The 16,114-nt window shown below is 43.0% G+C and overlaps 1 protein-coding gene across 7 annotated transcripts in view; it reads right to left on the bottom strand.

Moving 5' to 3' along the window:
• Positions 1-16,114, bottom strand: part of KCNIP1 (potassium voltage-gated channel interacting protein 1) — a 206,074-nt gene that overhangs the window by 17,690 nt on the left and 172,270 nt on the right. Inside the window, exon 1 of one of the 7 annotated variants that reach the window (XM_015876307.2) lies at positions 5,660-5,889. The exons of the other annotated variants lie outside the window; for them this stretch is intronic. Within the exon in view, the coding sequence (XP_015731793.1) occupies positions 5,660-5,768 (109 nt within the window). The 5' untranslated portion in view covers positions 5,769-5,889. Of the gene's footprint in view, positions 1-5,659; positions 5,890-16,114 lie in introns of those variants that run through there. 7 annotated transcript variants of the gene reach the window in all.

The following is a 16,114-nucleotide window of genomic DNA, read 5'->3' as shown; positions in this document are numbered from 1 at the left end:
GCCGATGCTCTAAAGTCAACCGCAACTTCAGCCATTACAGCTCCCAGTAACTGCACTGAGGGTCAGTTCACTCCATGCCACACACTGTGAGCAGCCCAAGACTTGGAGCAAACGTGGGCTCCAGGAAGTTAAATGGTTGAGAAAGCAACAGAATACGACAACCTGTTAGCTGGATATCTTTGCTGGAACTTCACTGGGCAGTGTCACATGGAGCTCTGTTACTATCAGCACTACCCCCAGCTGGTCCCTCTCAACAGAAATGGAGTTTTACACACCCCACCAAAGGGGATGGATTCTTTTCTCACTACTGTAAGCCAGAAACAAGAAAAAGTCACGAGAGCTCAACAAGCATCAATATCAATGACATGCAAATCAGGCTTTAACACAACATCTTTTCCTACTTAAATTTCTATTATTAATAATTGAAGAGCAGCAAAATGAGGGGTTAGTTCCATCACAGGAATCCTTGTACTCAGGAGTGTTCTGACCACAGACACACCTGGATGGAGAGGTCCTACAACACCCAAGAAGAATGAGACCTTCTGCATTCTGTGTTTCCAAGTGATTCTGCAGCCCATAAAAGCACAGTAACACAAAATCCATTTTCTATGCTATTAACCATCTTAAGTTCATAACAGTTCTAATACTGCAGAGTGCTTTGATTTAGTTTCCAAGGTACAATTTTAGGGTTGATGAAATGAATGGCTTTTGGCATCTTCCAGTCAGCTAATTGGTGTATGTAAATTATTTACGTTGTTATGGAGTTGTTGGGATATTAATTAAGTTTTCAGCAAAAACAGATTAGAAATGGGAAAGGGGCATGGAAAAAAAGAGATTACGTTTAGTCAAACATGGATACATACGTTAATGTTACCACATCCTGCTGAAGGATATACAAAGGTGTTCAACTGTTTGTACATGAGCTCACAACAGAACACGAGGTCCCTTTGTGCTGTGTGAAAGGCTGTCAAGTTCCCCAGTTTCAGCATGATTCGGTATCCCTGAAGAAATGCATTTCCATAGAAGCACCACAAGATTTTTTGCTAAGAACTGGCTAGGAAAGAGCAAAATAATAATAATAAAATCAATGTGGATAAAGCTGCTCTCTACATCAGATCCAGTACTGTAGAGTTGGTTAAAAGAACCCCAGAAATACCATCAATATGGGATGGTAAGACACGATTCAGCATAGAAATGATTGTGTTTAGCACTACCTTTAATAACCTTTTCAATAAACATCTTGATAAGTTGGGGGACATGATAACCTGCCATTTTCCACTTGTAAGTACTTATCTTTCCCCTCCAGAATGGGAGACAGTGCAAGCTTTAACAGAAGTGCAAATAAGGTATTAATCATAGAAACTCAAGCAAGAACAGCAGCCTTCAGCCATCTGGGAGGGTGGGACTGGTGCAGGGCAGAGAGCTGAATGAGCACAACATCCAGCCCGGCTCTGTAAAGCACTGCTAACGTTATGACAAGCAGCCAAGAGACATGAGCACAAGGTGCAAAAGAAGGGGTTTTATACAGCAGTGCTGCGCTGCAAGGGAGTCCAGGCAGAACCCTGCAAAGGGAAGCAACAGCTGTAGCAGAAACCACATGTACCTGATCTAGGTGCTAACCAGAGTGACAGAGCCAAGCTGTGAAACCACAAGGAAACAGCCTGCTGAGCCACAAATGCATGCAGCAGTTCTACACACGTAGACACAAAGCTAAACAAAGAGCAAGGAAGTGTGAAGCTATACTGCAATGTGAACAAATAAGTAATTTGTTACAGCAGAAAGGTCGGCAGTAGGATCGCTATGATACACATCCAAACTTGAGGAGGGCAGCATGCTCTTCCAAACACAGCCATGGATAATTACAGCTTCTAACTGCATCGCCCCCATGGATCTGGAGGGCTGTGGCACAATCTCTGCTGCTAAACAAAGCCTTGTGAGCTACAGACTGGAACTGACTGTCTGAAGGAGTGCTGGATGCTAACTGCTACAGTGCTAGTGTGGCCATGGCATGAACAACTCAAATTAAGTTCCTTGGGGAGCAGAATGACTTCAATTAATCCACCGTGTCAAACTCTTTCCCTCTCCTTAGCGAGGCTGAAGCTGAGGAAAGCCACAGAGGCGGCTGTCAGAGCTAATCTGGAGAGACTCCTTTGGCACTAGCAAATGCCACCAGACAGGGAAATGGAAGGTAATACCCAGCAAACAAAGTTCACTACAGCCCCAGCTGGGAGCCAGCAGCTCCCTGCACACAGGGCAGGCAGGGGACCCTGGGGACAGCTCAGTATGAGAGGGGAACCATGAAAGCTCAAAGGAATTCAACCTATTAGTTGAGCAGCTTTTTATAAGAAAAGCTAAATAATTATAAACGCATGTAAGCCTGAGCATCCTTCTCTTCAGTTCTACCTGAGCAGGAGGAGAAACAGCCCCACTGCAGTGTATATATTGCAGCACGTTATGCTCCATTACACAACTAACCAGGCATTCAGAAGTGTAACCATGCAATCCTTGAGGCTAAACACTTTTTCCTTAACATATAAGCAGACGTCCATTTACAGATTTTATAGGTTTCTGCCTTTCACATTAAGAAAATAAAAGAGTTCAGCAGTCCCTGCCACAGAGGCAGGTGCATGAAGTAATGGAGGTAATTCCTCTGGAACTTCCGTGAACATTTTCATTTATTTTTCATCCCCTTGCATTCAAAAAGGGAATATTCTTATGTTCTTCCTTTGCACTGTACTTGCATGACTAAAAAAACCAATATAGAACATGGAGGTAAGCGAAGTGCTATAGAACACTGCGGAAAGACACGAGGAAAGAAAATTCATAAGCAACATGGATCCAGCCAGCACCTGCCAGCAGGTATCCTGCTGAGCAAAAGCCAGCAATTCACACCAGAGAGCAAAGACAGGAGGAGCTGCACCACAAAAACCAGCAGCAATGGGATCCTGCAGTAACTGGACACTGCAGAATGCAGCACTGAAGCCCAGGTACCCACCACCCTGTGCTTCTGAGCAGACATGCTGTAACAATCAGCTGTAGTTCTCTGACACCTCCAACCTCCATATTTAATATCAGACCATGCTGCCCAGGACCCCATCCAACCTGGCCTTGAACACCTACAGGGATGGAGCATCCTCAGCCTCTCTGGGCAGCTGTGCCAGCACCTCACCACTCTCATAGTAAAGAACTTGCTCCTGACATCCACCCTAAATCTCCCCTCCTATAACTCAAAACCATTACCCCTTGTCCTGCTGTTATCTACCTTTTCAAAGAGTTGAAATAACTGCACTCTGAGGACCAACACACTCAAAGATGCATTTTATTCCACTTATCTTCAGGATTTGGTACCTCTCCATAGGTGTTACTGTGTCAGTGCTGAACTAGTCCAACAGCATAGTGTGTAGTTAATCTGGATCTCTCTAATTTGAAGAAAGATGATTTATGAACGCTTCAGACATCTCTAGAGGATGGATGGTCAGCAAAGAAGCTGAGCTAAAGCCAAACTCATAAAACAGATGTACAGCCAGGACTGACTCTTGCATTACAGGGAAGGTTATTGTTCCCCAGCCGTAAGTTAATACAGAATTCCCCCAGATGTTTTCCCAAATGGCACGTAATGACTTCAATTGCTTGTGGATGTATTGCTACAGTGAGGAATGCAGATCTTTGACTCAGCTCACTGCCTGGGACGTGGCTGCCCCATCCCTGCAGGCATTCAAGGCCAGGCTGGATGTGGCTCTGGGCAGCCTGGTCTGGTGGTTGGCAACCCTGCACACAGCAGGGCGTTGATACTGGATGGTCACTGTGGTCCTTTTCAATCCAGGCCACCCTATGATTCTCTGATGATGCAAATACCCACTGTACCTTCCCAATTACAGCCATGCAGAGCATTGAACAAGAGCGTAATGCCATCTTTAAGGATTTCCTAGTGATTGAAATCTGCACTGCACTCCATTAACAAGCACTTGCATTATATCAGTATTACTACTTATACAAGTAATTAATTCTCAGTACAAGTGAAGAGTCAGAAGGGGAAAAACCACAAGATCCTTCCAACCCGGGTAATTCTGTGATTCTGTGATTCTGTGTGTGATCCTACAGTTTAGTGAATAGCAAATAAATGCATCTTGGTCTCCAAATGAACTGTTCTGCAGCAAGAAAAAATTCCAGCAAAAACTCAAAGCCCAGAAGGTTTGTAGTCATGCTCTGATCTGTCAGATAAGAGCAGCAGCTATCACGCACTGCGTGTATCAGTAATTATTGCAGTGCTCCCTTAATAGGAGCTGAGAAAATTCTTAAATCCTTCTACACTTGAATGGATCGAGTGATTGACTGATGACAGCAAACACACACATCCCGAGCTGTTCAGCGAATGTAATTTGGATTATTTGCTCACTTTTCTTTTGCCCATTTCATCTGTGAGCAGACAACTTTCCCACCTGCCACATATTTGACTTTGCTGGAGAATCTTCAGGGGAAAGCAATTGCTCTGAAGAGAGCAGACATCAGAATTAAGGTAATGAGATCTGGAAAGAAGGGATACAAGTGTTTGTGCTGTTAAAGAGGCAGCAATGCAACTACCTCAGCGTTTGACTTGACAGCTCATTTTTAAGGTCAGCACTTTTTCCTGCCATTATTTGGAATTAGTTATTGCCAGGTATCTTCATTTATTTGTAACTACATAATTGAACTCTAGTGCTACACTAAGAGAAAGCTAAAAGCTCCCGTGATACTCATTCTGTAATAGGCAATACCAACACATGTAATAACAAGTACATAACAATTTTCACCCTCTAGTAGTATAAATAAGTACCACTCTCATTCAGGCCAGTTTTAACACTTTTCTTCAGTCCCACAGGAGGATTGTACAGCAGCACTGACAATCTGATGGCAAGAACTCCATTTCTCTCCTTGCTTTTCCCATTAGCCAGCCAAACAAATTGCCTTTACTTCTATGCAATCCTTTGTCAGCCTCAGCTAACCCATGCTTGGAGATGCATGAATAAGTAGCACAGGGATTTCTGCCAGTATTTCACTACAGCTAATACTCTCCTGGACAAACTTGGAACAGTCAGCGATCTATGAACACACACAGTGAGTTGGAGGGGTCAGTTTGATTAAAAAAACAACAAAAAAATCTCCTTTGCTTCACCAGAAAGTTTTTCGTTTGTAGATGTCATTTATTTTTACTTTAATTGCTATTTTATTTATTTTTAAAGGTAAAAATAAGTATTCGTGCACCGAACTGTCAGCTGTACTTTTATTACCCCAACAGGGATTTTTTTTTCCTCTTCCAGGTTGGCATTAAATTTGTTTTCAAGGAAGGAAAGAAGTTAACAAGGAAAACTAATCAAGAAAATGAGATAAGGTAACACAGAAAGCAAAAAATAATAATAATAATAAAAAAAATCACAGCTTCAGATCCTCTCTGGCTGTTAGAACCCACTGAAAGCAAGCAGAAGTCCCCAGTAAAGCACAAAGCCCAATTCCCTCTCAGCAGCTTGTATGATTCGTAATAAAGATGAAGACAACCCTGAGAAGCCAGCACACAGACAGACCACACTTCCCTCCCTCTGCCTACCTGCTGCTCACAGTGCCTTCCCTGAAACCTGCCCGAACAGAAGCAAAGAGGAGCTGCAGAACTGGGAATCTCTCTTACCGTCCGACAAGTCAATGAGCCCGAGGTAGTGCAAAAGTTTCAGAGAGGAGCACACCACCACCACAATGCCTAAAGTCTGCAGTCCCTCCGACTCGCCTTCAGTCCACATCCTTCAGGGTACCACGCAGATACCTGCTAACAGTGCCTGCAAACAGCCGGCAGGCATCTAAAGCTGAGAAATCCTCTGGTAGAAGCTTTCCTTCCCGATGCTCAGCCAAGTGCACGGCACAGATCCTCTCCCCCCTTATTCTTGCACACCCTCCGTCTCTTATGCTCTCCCCTTTTCCCAGCTCTCCTCTTCCCCTCTCTCTCCTGCTTGTCTCTTTTTTTTTCCTCCCCTCTCTCGTCTTTTAGACATCCAAGCAATTTCAACATCCCACAGTAACCTGTGGTTTTATTTTCTTTCACTTCAGGGTAATTCTCTCAAGAGAATATTTTCCCTGCACAACTTAACACAGCGCTCCTACCCACAGTAGGTATCTCACATGATGCTTACTGCTTTAAGTACCTGGGATATCAGTCAATTTTTGCACTGGGGATTTTCTTGGTAATCCTGGCAATTCTGAGCCTTTTTGTCAGTGTCTTTTCTGTATTCACAGAACATGGCACACTAAACTTTCTCCCTTTTTCAATCCTCCTCTTACTCCGTGTTACTTAAATAAAGCAAGCAGGCAGTGTGCTCAGTGCCACTATGGGATACAGCAAACACAGGCACCAACCAGGAGGACCCACACAGTAGCTCAGCTTGCTGCTGCCCAGCAGCTCACCTAGACAAGCATAGCACACATGCAGGTGCAGGGAATGACCACTGCTGCCCTGGAACAAGCAGCCTCAGCAGGCAGCTAAGTAAGACAAACTACTGTGCTTTACACATGCTCATCTTCACAATATTTCACTGGGCTGCTTGCATAGGGTAGCACTGCAGGTTGCTTTCAAGTTAAGTCAACTATATGCTTCTGTTGCTTACTCATCCGTGGAGGTATCTGGCAGGATGGGTGTTTTATCAGGACAGCAGATGCAAGACTACAACACCAGTAAAAGCCACACGTTTCAAGCACACCCTTAAGAAGATGCTGGTACACCACACATAGGATGTTGGCAGTCTCTGTCCTTCTGAACATCTTTCTTATTATCTCCCATGCACTGATATTATGGTGGGTAATTAAACCTTACTACCTTTCTGCTGCTATTTAATCATTCAAATCACAAGTGGCTGACTACAGAATTGGCTACAGATGCTTATTGGTGACAAACTCTGTAGGCCCTTGTGTTCTTATCACTCTGAGAGAGCATCTTTCATCAGAAGGTTCCCTCCACCCTTGGCCCATTACTTACAGCAGCACTCATTCTTTACCACAGTACTGAGCTAATGAGAGGAACTGATTCTGATTTAAAATGGACAAAGGATCCTCAGTACAGTGTTCCAACAGAAATATGCACAGAAAGAGTTCCAGCAACATCTGTCAAGAGATAGAAATATTAACTAAGAGCTTATTAGGTGTTTTATTTCAATTGCTCATGGAATGAAGAAAAACCCAACTGAATCGATGCCAAGCAGTTGGACTCAGAATTTGAGTTCTTTGGAATAAATATTCTGCAGCCTAGAGACATTCTGCAGATACGCAGCAGCTTTTGGATCAATGTTTCCCAAACACTGGAAAAAAACCTGCAGAAAAATACATCCTGCTATTCTCAGAGAGGGTAACTCAAGGGCCTGAATTGTTTTAAGACCACTCAAAAGCAACACAAACTCAAGTGCTGCCATTGAAAACAAGCTTTGTAGAACAGCAACTGGAAGAATGCTGTCTTGCTTTATATGGACAAGCTTATGCTTCCTGGGGTAACAATAAGGCAGCTTCATTTTCACAAAATGATAAAAAGGAATGAAAACAGGTATGTTTAATAGGCATCTGTTCTTCCTAATGCCCAGCATACACAACTCTGACAGACAGCATGAGGGGCTGAGTGGCTCCTTGAAATGTGAATGAGGTTTATGCTGGATATGTGCAACACACACCCCTTGGGGGAACATAAAGAACTTCATAGTGATCAATCAAAACAACAAATAGTGAAAGAACTCTGTGGTCATAAAGGAATTGCAGTGATGCTCATATCAATGATCTACGTAATCCACAGTCAGCTTTTAAAACTGGTTAGGGAAAGATGGTCCTCATGAAGGTGCGACTACACAGCAGAATAGAACAACCTGCCCATAGTGCGAGCCTCTCTCCATGGCTGAGCTATTAGGACTATATTTATACTTTCAAAAGGGGAGGATTCATCTCCTTGCTCCATTTTAAAGCAAATACAGCATGAAAGGTTCTCATTACCCACACCTGTAAAAAATCAAACTCCAATGGTTTGCTATGATTAGCCTGGTATAAAAACCCAAATATGAAGTTTGTCATTTTGATAGAACATTCCTTTGTGTTAGATGAAGAATAAATAGGACCATCTGATTGATTCTTCCTGCACAGTACTTCATTTCAAGCATCTCTAGAACAACTTTGTTTATGGATCTTCCTTCTCTACTTGGCAGTACCCACTCAGCCACTTGGCCATAAATATACTTCTACTGCAGATCTGAAGCTCTTCTACTTCTGTTGTATTTTAAAAACACATCATGAGATCATTCTTACTACTGCAGGTAGCTGTAACATCAGAAATATGGATTTACTACTCTATATATACTTCTGCAATACAATTTGCATTCATGAAGTTGGAGGAGAAGAGGGGCTGAAGCTACTGCGAGCCTCCCGGCAAGCTGCAAATCATGGGAAAGCCAGCAACTAATGAAGGAATCATGCAACCATGTAGGATCAGCCTGAACCACTGGCAGCTGCTTACTGATGCCTGCTACACTACAAGAGGAGCTGGGGAAAGGAATCAAGACTTTCCTTTGTCCTACTTTCCAAACAGACAATGAAAGTTGAGGATGCACACAGAGAAGAAATTAGATGAGAGGAAGCAAGAAGTCAGAAGGCAGCACAGCGCAAGAGGGTATTTCAAGCCTAAAATAAGGAACACCAAAGCCATGTGATGTGAACGATAGATCTAGGAAAGACTGGATGAAGGCTATATGTACTTTGAAACCTCACAGAGAAGTGTAAAACCTGACATTTTAATTGAACCCAGAGCTTTCTAAAATGAATGCCCAGGAATGTTTTCTAGTTGAAGAGTTGGCCTGGAAGTGAGTATTTTCAACTTGATATAGGAACTTAGGAGATGAATACCACTGTTGACTTTGAAGGCAAGATACAAACTGTTATCTCCCTGCCTCCTCTTATCTCTGCTGACTTAGATTCGGGTGGCCTGGAAGACAGGAACACGGGTACCTGTTGAGGTCCCCCAAGCCAGAAGCTGTCACTCCAAGAGCAGTCTCGACCACTCTGGACTGCATGAGAATACATCTGCAGTCATTGTCAACTGACCACGCACCTTGGACAACCCACCACTACCAAAGATCAGCACCCCCAGTGCTAAGACATTGCTAGATTGAGGAGGGATGAACCACTTTGCTGCCTTTGTATTTCTATATATCTACAGAATTTAGTCAACAACACTATCATCATAGCTCCAGTGATCTCCAGTTCAAGCACTGGCTTCTCACTCACTTTATTTTTTAAGTAGTGAGCTGAACAGCAAGTCTGCCTGGTACATTTCCAACTCTCCCCTTCATCCATCGCTAGTGGAATACTACCATCTTATTTCACATGAAAATGATGTAAAATATTACCCAGTAAGGATCACCTCATTCATTCTCCATGGTTACAAAATACTCATTACAAGCTTAAGCACTGAACCGCACTCTGCACTTGTAGAATGCTGCTCCTGTCTGTTACATTAATCAACATTTTCTTACCACTCTTCATGACATTTTGGATTTCTTTTTCAATAGCCTCAAGCAGTACATTAGCCGCAAGCACATGGCTTATTAAACAAGCCTATATTTTCACTTACTGGTCTGCTGCAAGAGGAAACACCCTTTTCAACATTCTCATTGACTCTTGGCTAAAGTGTTCATTGTATCATCTACATGTTACTTGCATTCCAGTTTTTATCATCAGTAATTTGTATTTCTATCCCCCCCCAGCCTGAAAGGAGGCTTCATTTAATTGCTTATTTGCATAATTATTCGGAAAAAGACTGCCAGACTGCCTCTGCTCCACAAGCAATGCTGTACCTGCTCCTCTAGTGGCAGCACAATAAGCCCTACTTCTGGGCACAATACAGCAGGGCTGAAACACATAGAAATGTGGAGGTCTGACCAATCAAGGGCTTAACAATAATAAGCAGTAATACAGGTGCACACGGCAAAGTAGAGAAAGGGTGCTAAAGCTAAGCAACAGCCATGCATAATGTCCTCCTTCAAGCCCCTGCCCTCGTGTGAGTATTTTAAGTACTCAATTACCAAGCAAGCTGGGCTTTAGTGATGGAGCCAGCTTGCTGCTCACACTGCTGTCACACAGCAATACACCAACAGCACATGCCTGCCTGTACTGGGGAGCTGGAAAGAGAAGGGGAAGAAGCAGAAAGCCTACAGAACCCACAGACTACCTCTTCAAGAAATGAGGGGATCAAGAAGCAATATAAAATGCTGACCACGCATCAAAAGTTAACCAGATGCATGGAAATCAGCAGGAGGGAAAGTGAAGGTGCCAGGGGTTTTCAGCAAGCAGATTTACACTTGGAAATTAAGCTGAAAATCAAGGACGAAAGCAAACTGAAGGAGATTTATGACCACAGTGTCAGAAGCTCATTTCCCAGGCTGCTGACATCACTAGGCAGGCCCAGAGCAGGGCCAGGATGTATAGCATCACACAGCCCTGCACCCCTCCCAGTGCCTGCACATCTGCAAAAATAAGAAAATCAAAACCCAAACATGCAGCAAGAAGGAAAAATATTTGCAATACAAAGGAAGGCAGAAGCACAACTTCCAGCAGACCGTGAAATTACTCTGCAAGGCTGAGCTCCTTGCAAGAGATGTAGGGCTCTTTGGTGATGGAGCTCCAACCATTTGACTAACTCGAGGATTAACCTGCTTGAAGAAACCAGGATCGTCCATGCTAAGAATACACCCCTCTTTTTTCTACCCTCCATTCCAGTTTTTTTATCCTCTTTTTCCAGTTGTGATTAAAGGCTGGCCTCCAAATGGGCACAGCCTCAGACTCAACTGGAACAGAAGCTCAGCTTCACACCACCACCTTTCTGCTTTGTTTTGCCATTTTAGTTGTATAGCCTTCTTACAAGAAGGAACGTTGAACCAACCAAGGGACCTCAGCCAATCCTCACAGTCCTCCAGGCCCTTCACCACCTGAGCAATGCTTCTTAACAGCTGTATGCTCTCCATCTGTCATGGCACCCAACCTGCATGCAAGCACACACCAGGCAGAGCAGAGAGGTACGATGCCTTCCCTTACCTGGTACACCCCCACAGGATGGCTGGCCCCTTAATGGGCCATACTTCAGATTCAGCATACCTGCTTGATTTCACACAAGCATATAAGAAAGTTGTCACGTATTCTGCTGCATTGATCTGAATAGATCACAGAATTTTCTAGCATCTCGTGTGCTGCACACATTGCAAAGCTACCATCTTCTGTGCTAACATGCACAGAAATAAGCCTCCCTGCTTACTTCTCCTGAATGTCAAGTAGGCAGTCTGGAGCTGTTAGGATATAAGCTCACAGACATCCAAGCACCAGCAAGCATTAATATTTAGGTTTATTCAAGCCTGGGTATAAACTGCTTTCCAGTGGGAAACATATACATCTTTCTGAACACCAGAAGAGTGCCTGGAGAGTCTGCTAAGAAAGAACAAACATCTTCCCAGTGCATTATCCCAAATCTCTGTTTGGGATTCAAAATTTCACTGTTATAATTCCAGAGAAAGAACGTGTAGTTAGTGTATTTATTCAACACATTCATTTCAGTTTATGCAGTAATTGTGCTGAGAGGGGCATTAGGCAGCACAGACTGGGAAATGCCATACAGCAGTCTAAAACTCAGCATCAGCTGAGGACTGCGGTTGTTACTTGTTTATGGTGACGTTAACTGCACAGACTCTCAATTGGATTTAACAGCGCATCATTTTAGGCTTTGTTTTTGGTCTCTTTGCTACCATTCCAAAGCACAGACAATCAATTAAATGTGCCAAAAAGCACGGAATTGACAAATCTTAAACAAGGGCTTTACTTAAAAGGAAAGACAAGCTACACAGAGGTGAAAGATTCCAACTTGCATTGTAATAAATTGTCAGAGCTGAGTTTGAGCCTTCACAGGAGCTATTTAATACCTCTCCTTCAGTGGGGTGCAAGGAAAGGAGGTGGACACCCACACACACAGCCCCACAGCAGAGGAGCAGGATAAATTCTTCATGCTTTGTATCAAAAGCAAACAATCATAAGGGCAGAGGCCCAACAGAGTATAGTGGGGACTGGCTGCAGGGACACGAGAACCATCAACATGGCCTGGGCAGGGGGGCATACACAGTCCTCTTCTGCACCTTCGTATGCTGCCTAAATACACTTACTTGTATTAATAGTCCTTTGAGAACAAAGCCATATTTCTGTCCCCTTTATTTTTCGCTTGGGTAAATGTGTCAGCACTGCTTTGTTACTGGAATGGACATTTTCTTCTTGATGTTCAAAGTCTGCCTGCCTGAAATGCTGATATGAGAGTCTGCCCTCCTGTTACTCTTCAGTTCCTGCTGGGCTATCACTTGTCTATCACTCCACCCCATTAACCACTAATAGGCAGTCAGCGTCTGCTCTTGCTTGTTCCAACCAGCCAACTGTGAGTCACAAAGAGACAGAAGAGATGGATGTTAGCTGTAGATCTAGGAAGCCTTGTAGTTCAGCTGGGGAGAAGCAAAACCACATCCAGGTCACAGAAATCAGCATGTTTTAAGGCCCAGACAGGAGGTGTGCACTCAGCCTGAGCTTCCCCATTTGCAAGTGGGCTTACAGCACAGTCTCAGATGGATCTTATAGAATAAGCCTAGATACTTGGGTATGTAGGGTGCAACACCTGGAGGAGTCTTACAAAGCTTCTCCAGGACCTTACATATGTTCAGCACTTACCACAGGTCAGCAGAGAGAAGGGACAGGTACAGAAGGCTTCAGGACATACCCTGGGTTGAGTATGCTCAGATCCAAGCTCTGATATTGAAGCCTGAGGTTTTCATACAGCCTAAGGAGAGCAGCAAATCACCTCTGCCTTAAAGCAACTGATGAAGAGAACTCCCTTTCACAGCATGTGCTTTCCGAGTTACCAGCTCAAGCTCTCTGCCTCCTTTATTCCTTATGACAAAATATGACATGCTCATTTTGATTTCATTTCTGCTTATAATCAAGCTGCAGAGTCTGCCTGTACTTCTGTTGACAGAAAGCCTTCACTGGCTGTCCTGTGATCGCACACAGCCATTCTGGATTATTTCTTGAGCAAAACTGACAAAGGTCCCCATTTCCCAGCCATAATGAATTGGAAATAAATCCTGAGAACCTCCTCTCCACATTAAGTCTGTGAAGATATTTTCCAGTTTAAGGCTATACATTTTTTTTTAGCTGCTGCATAAATGTGCTTTAAATATATATAAACAGTGTATAAAACTTTAGCAAATGGCAAAAGAATGAGACTATGTCTACAGATCCCAAGAAATCCATTAACAGGAATAGAAGAAAAACCATCAGTAAATGCTTTAGATTGATATTTACCTTAGCTCAACGTCAACCAGGATAGAACTGTCACAGCTATTATAGGCCTTTCACCTACAGTCCTATAGTTTTAGAATATTTACAAAGTATATTCTAATAGGGAAACACCTGAAATCATTCTAACTTAGAGAGGAAAACCACCATACAATTATATGGAACAAATATAACAACAACAACAACAAAAAAGAAAAACCAAAGCATCACAGAAGCCATAAGACTGGAGAGATTGAAGGGGAATAAACACTAAAGCAGGAAGCAGCAGCATTATACATGTATCTCATGGTGGAGTGTTTCATTTGTTGAGCTAATGCAAAGCCCACAGATCCTTCTCCGAACAATAGGAGATTTTAGCTTCATTGGGAAGTCACTTGTTCCAGTGAAATAAAGAGAATCTGAAAACCTGATTTTGTCTTCTGGAGTGAACTCTAGTATAATACACTAAAGCGGATTAACAATAGTAATTCCTTCAGCATTAAGTACAAGCAAGCTGGTGCCAGGAACTGCACTGATGCATCACCTTGTTTTAGAGAGTAACTGGGACAACAGTCACTACGGCAGAATAAAGGGGGATTCTTAGGGCACTACAGCAGTTTCACCTCTGGGCTTTAAGATGGCAGATTTGAACCCTTGGTTTCATATGGATGCAGAATTTCCTGCCTCCCAAACTCCCAGAACACACTGGGATGGAATCATTTTCTGCTCCTACACCGATTGCATCCATTCAGTATAGAAGTTGAGCACCACATTCAAAACTGAATAAGCTGCCTTTGGGACAGCAAGGCAATTCTATTGCTTGTCATTCCTGAACTTGCACGTACTTCTCTGGTCAGGGGAAAGCAACAGTTTAACTAACAGAGAGCTAAGCAACCTGTAGCTGTAAACAGCATTCCAGCATCAATATAAATGCACAATTAACTAACGTATATTTATTTGGAGATCAATATTTCTCCTTTTGCAAAGAGCACTTTAAAGTTTGATGTAGAGGGAGAATGAAATAGCTGCAAGCTTCGAAGTCCAGCATAGGAGATTTAATAGCCTTCACTCAGATATATTAGGAAGCTATTAAACGTCTCCATACAGGTAATTATTGGAGGTTTGCCATATCTTTCAATGTCTCCAGGCCAAGACACAAGGAAAAAGGAGCAGGGGGGGGGGGAGGGAAATGAGAGGGAACTTGATGGATCCAGCCAAAGAGCATTTCTCAGTAATCACATATGATTGGAAAATTGTTTGCTTCAAAGAACAGAAACCTGAAGCTTTATCAGTAATGAGAGATCTCAAGTTCCTAATTAACTGAAAACAGAAGTACCACGCATTTCCCATCAGACGTTCTTGTCACATAAGCCCTCGTTTTCTAATTATTCCCTGAAGGACTATTTCACCCATGATGTGATGGAGAGGGGGCTGGGGAACAACAGAACAAGCCAGGAAAGCCTGACTTATTCCAGGGCAAACATGGCATTCACTTTAAAGCCCTAAATTCTCTTCTACCAAATGCATCCCTCTGAGGTTTTCACTTCACCATCTTCTGCTGTAATACTGAAATCTGATGGTTTTGGTTGCACAGAATGAAGCTGGATGCACAGCTCAGAGCAGGGCTGACTACAGCTGGTTGCTCAGAGCAGTTTGTTGACCCACCGGAGTCAACAACAAACCTTCTGCTGACTTCAGCTGCCAACTTACCTGGCACAATCCCACTCATTATTTAGGCTCATAAATACTTTAGAAGATCATGGAGGCTGTTAAGTGTTTTTTACTATACTTAAGAGAGTTTGATTCACTGGTATGGGAATAGCACATTAATCATTCAGCACAAATTGGAGTCAACTGTATATTTATCAATTTTCCCTGTCCTGTTTGAAGGCCAAAGCCAACATAAATCTCTCCAATACCCTCTCATAATTCACAATTTAAGATGCACAACTTGTTTGCAGCTTGTACTGTATTTAGCTAGATAATTTGGCTTTAAGACTTGGTAAATAACATCACAGACCTTAAGACCTAATTAGGTATCCCTGTAGAGGGTCACTGACTGAAGCAGAAGACAGCAGAAAGGTCACACAGTGTGACCCTATTACAGACAATGTTTTCAGAAGATTCTAACAGTGTTTTATTTAGCTCTTTAGAAAGCTTCTACCACATTTTCATCATCCATAGCCAAAGACCAGATGTGAATTTTGCATTAGGAAGGTTCCACTTCAATGGAAAGACTACAGTATTTTGTAGAAAGTCTAACAAACTCAGTAATTAAGAACAAACCAACTTGGACAGAGCAACGTTTTCTCACCCATGACTCCACATATAGATAGTTACATCCATAAGAGGCATAAGCTTAAAAGAAAGAACAAACACTTTGTGGCTAAACCCAAGCAGTTCGGGTAGGGAAAGTGAATTGCACTGCTTTGTGCCCTCTTGCTTCTGTGGACAGACTCAAAGCCAGAACGAACATGCACCAACCCCATACTGGCTAATAAGGCCGTGAACCCAAAGGAAACATTTGATGTTATTTATCACACCAACTACAGAAGCCAGTTCCCTCCTCGTTAGGCCTGGCAAAGACAGCAGTACATTAATAGGATAGCACTGCAGATGCAGCACAACAGAAAGCTGCTTTCCTCCCTTGTGCTTGCCTATTTTGGCAAGGCAACCACATCCACATTTGAAGACATCTCCAGACCTATATTTTCTAATGCACAGCAGTTGTTATAGTTCTTTGCTATTCCTATTTTATAGGTAGACT

The sequence above is a fragment of the Coturnix japonica genome, chromosome 13, assembly GCF_001577835.2.
Source record: "Coturnix japonica isolate 7356 chromosome 13, Coturnix japonica 2.1, whole genome shotgun sequence".
NCBI classification, from domain to species: Eukaryota; Metazoa; Chordata; class Aves; order Galliformes; family Phasianidae; genus Coturnix; species Coturnix japonica.
Note: the sequence above shows the minus strand (reverse complement) of the source record. Positions and strands in the feature narration are given on the sequence as shown.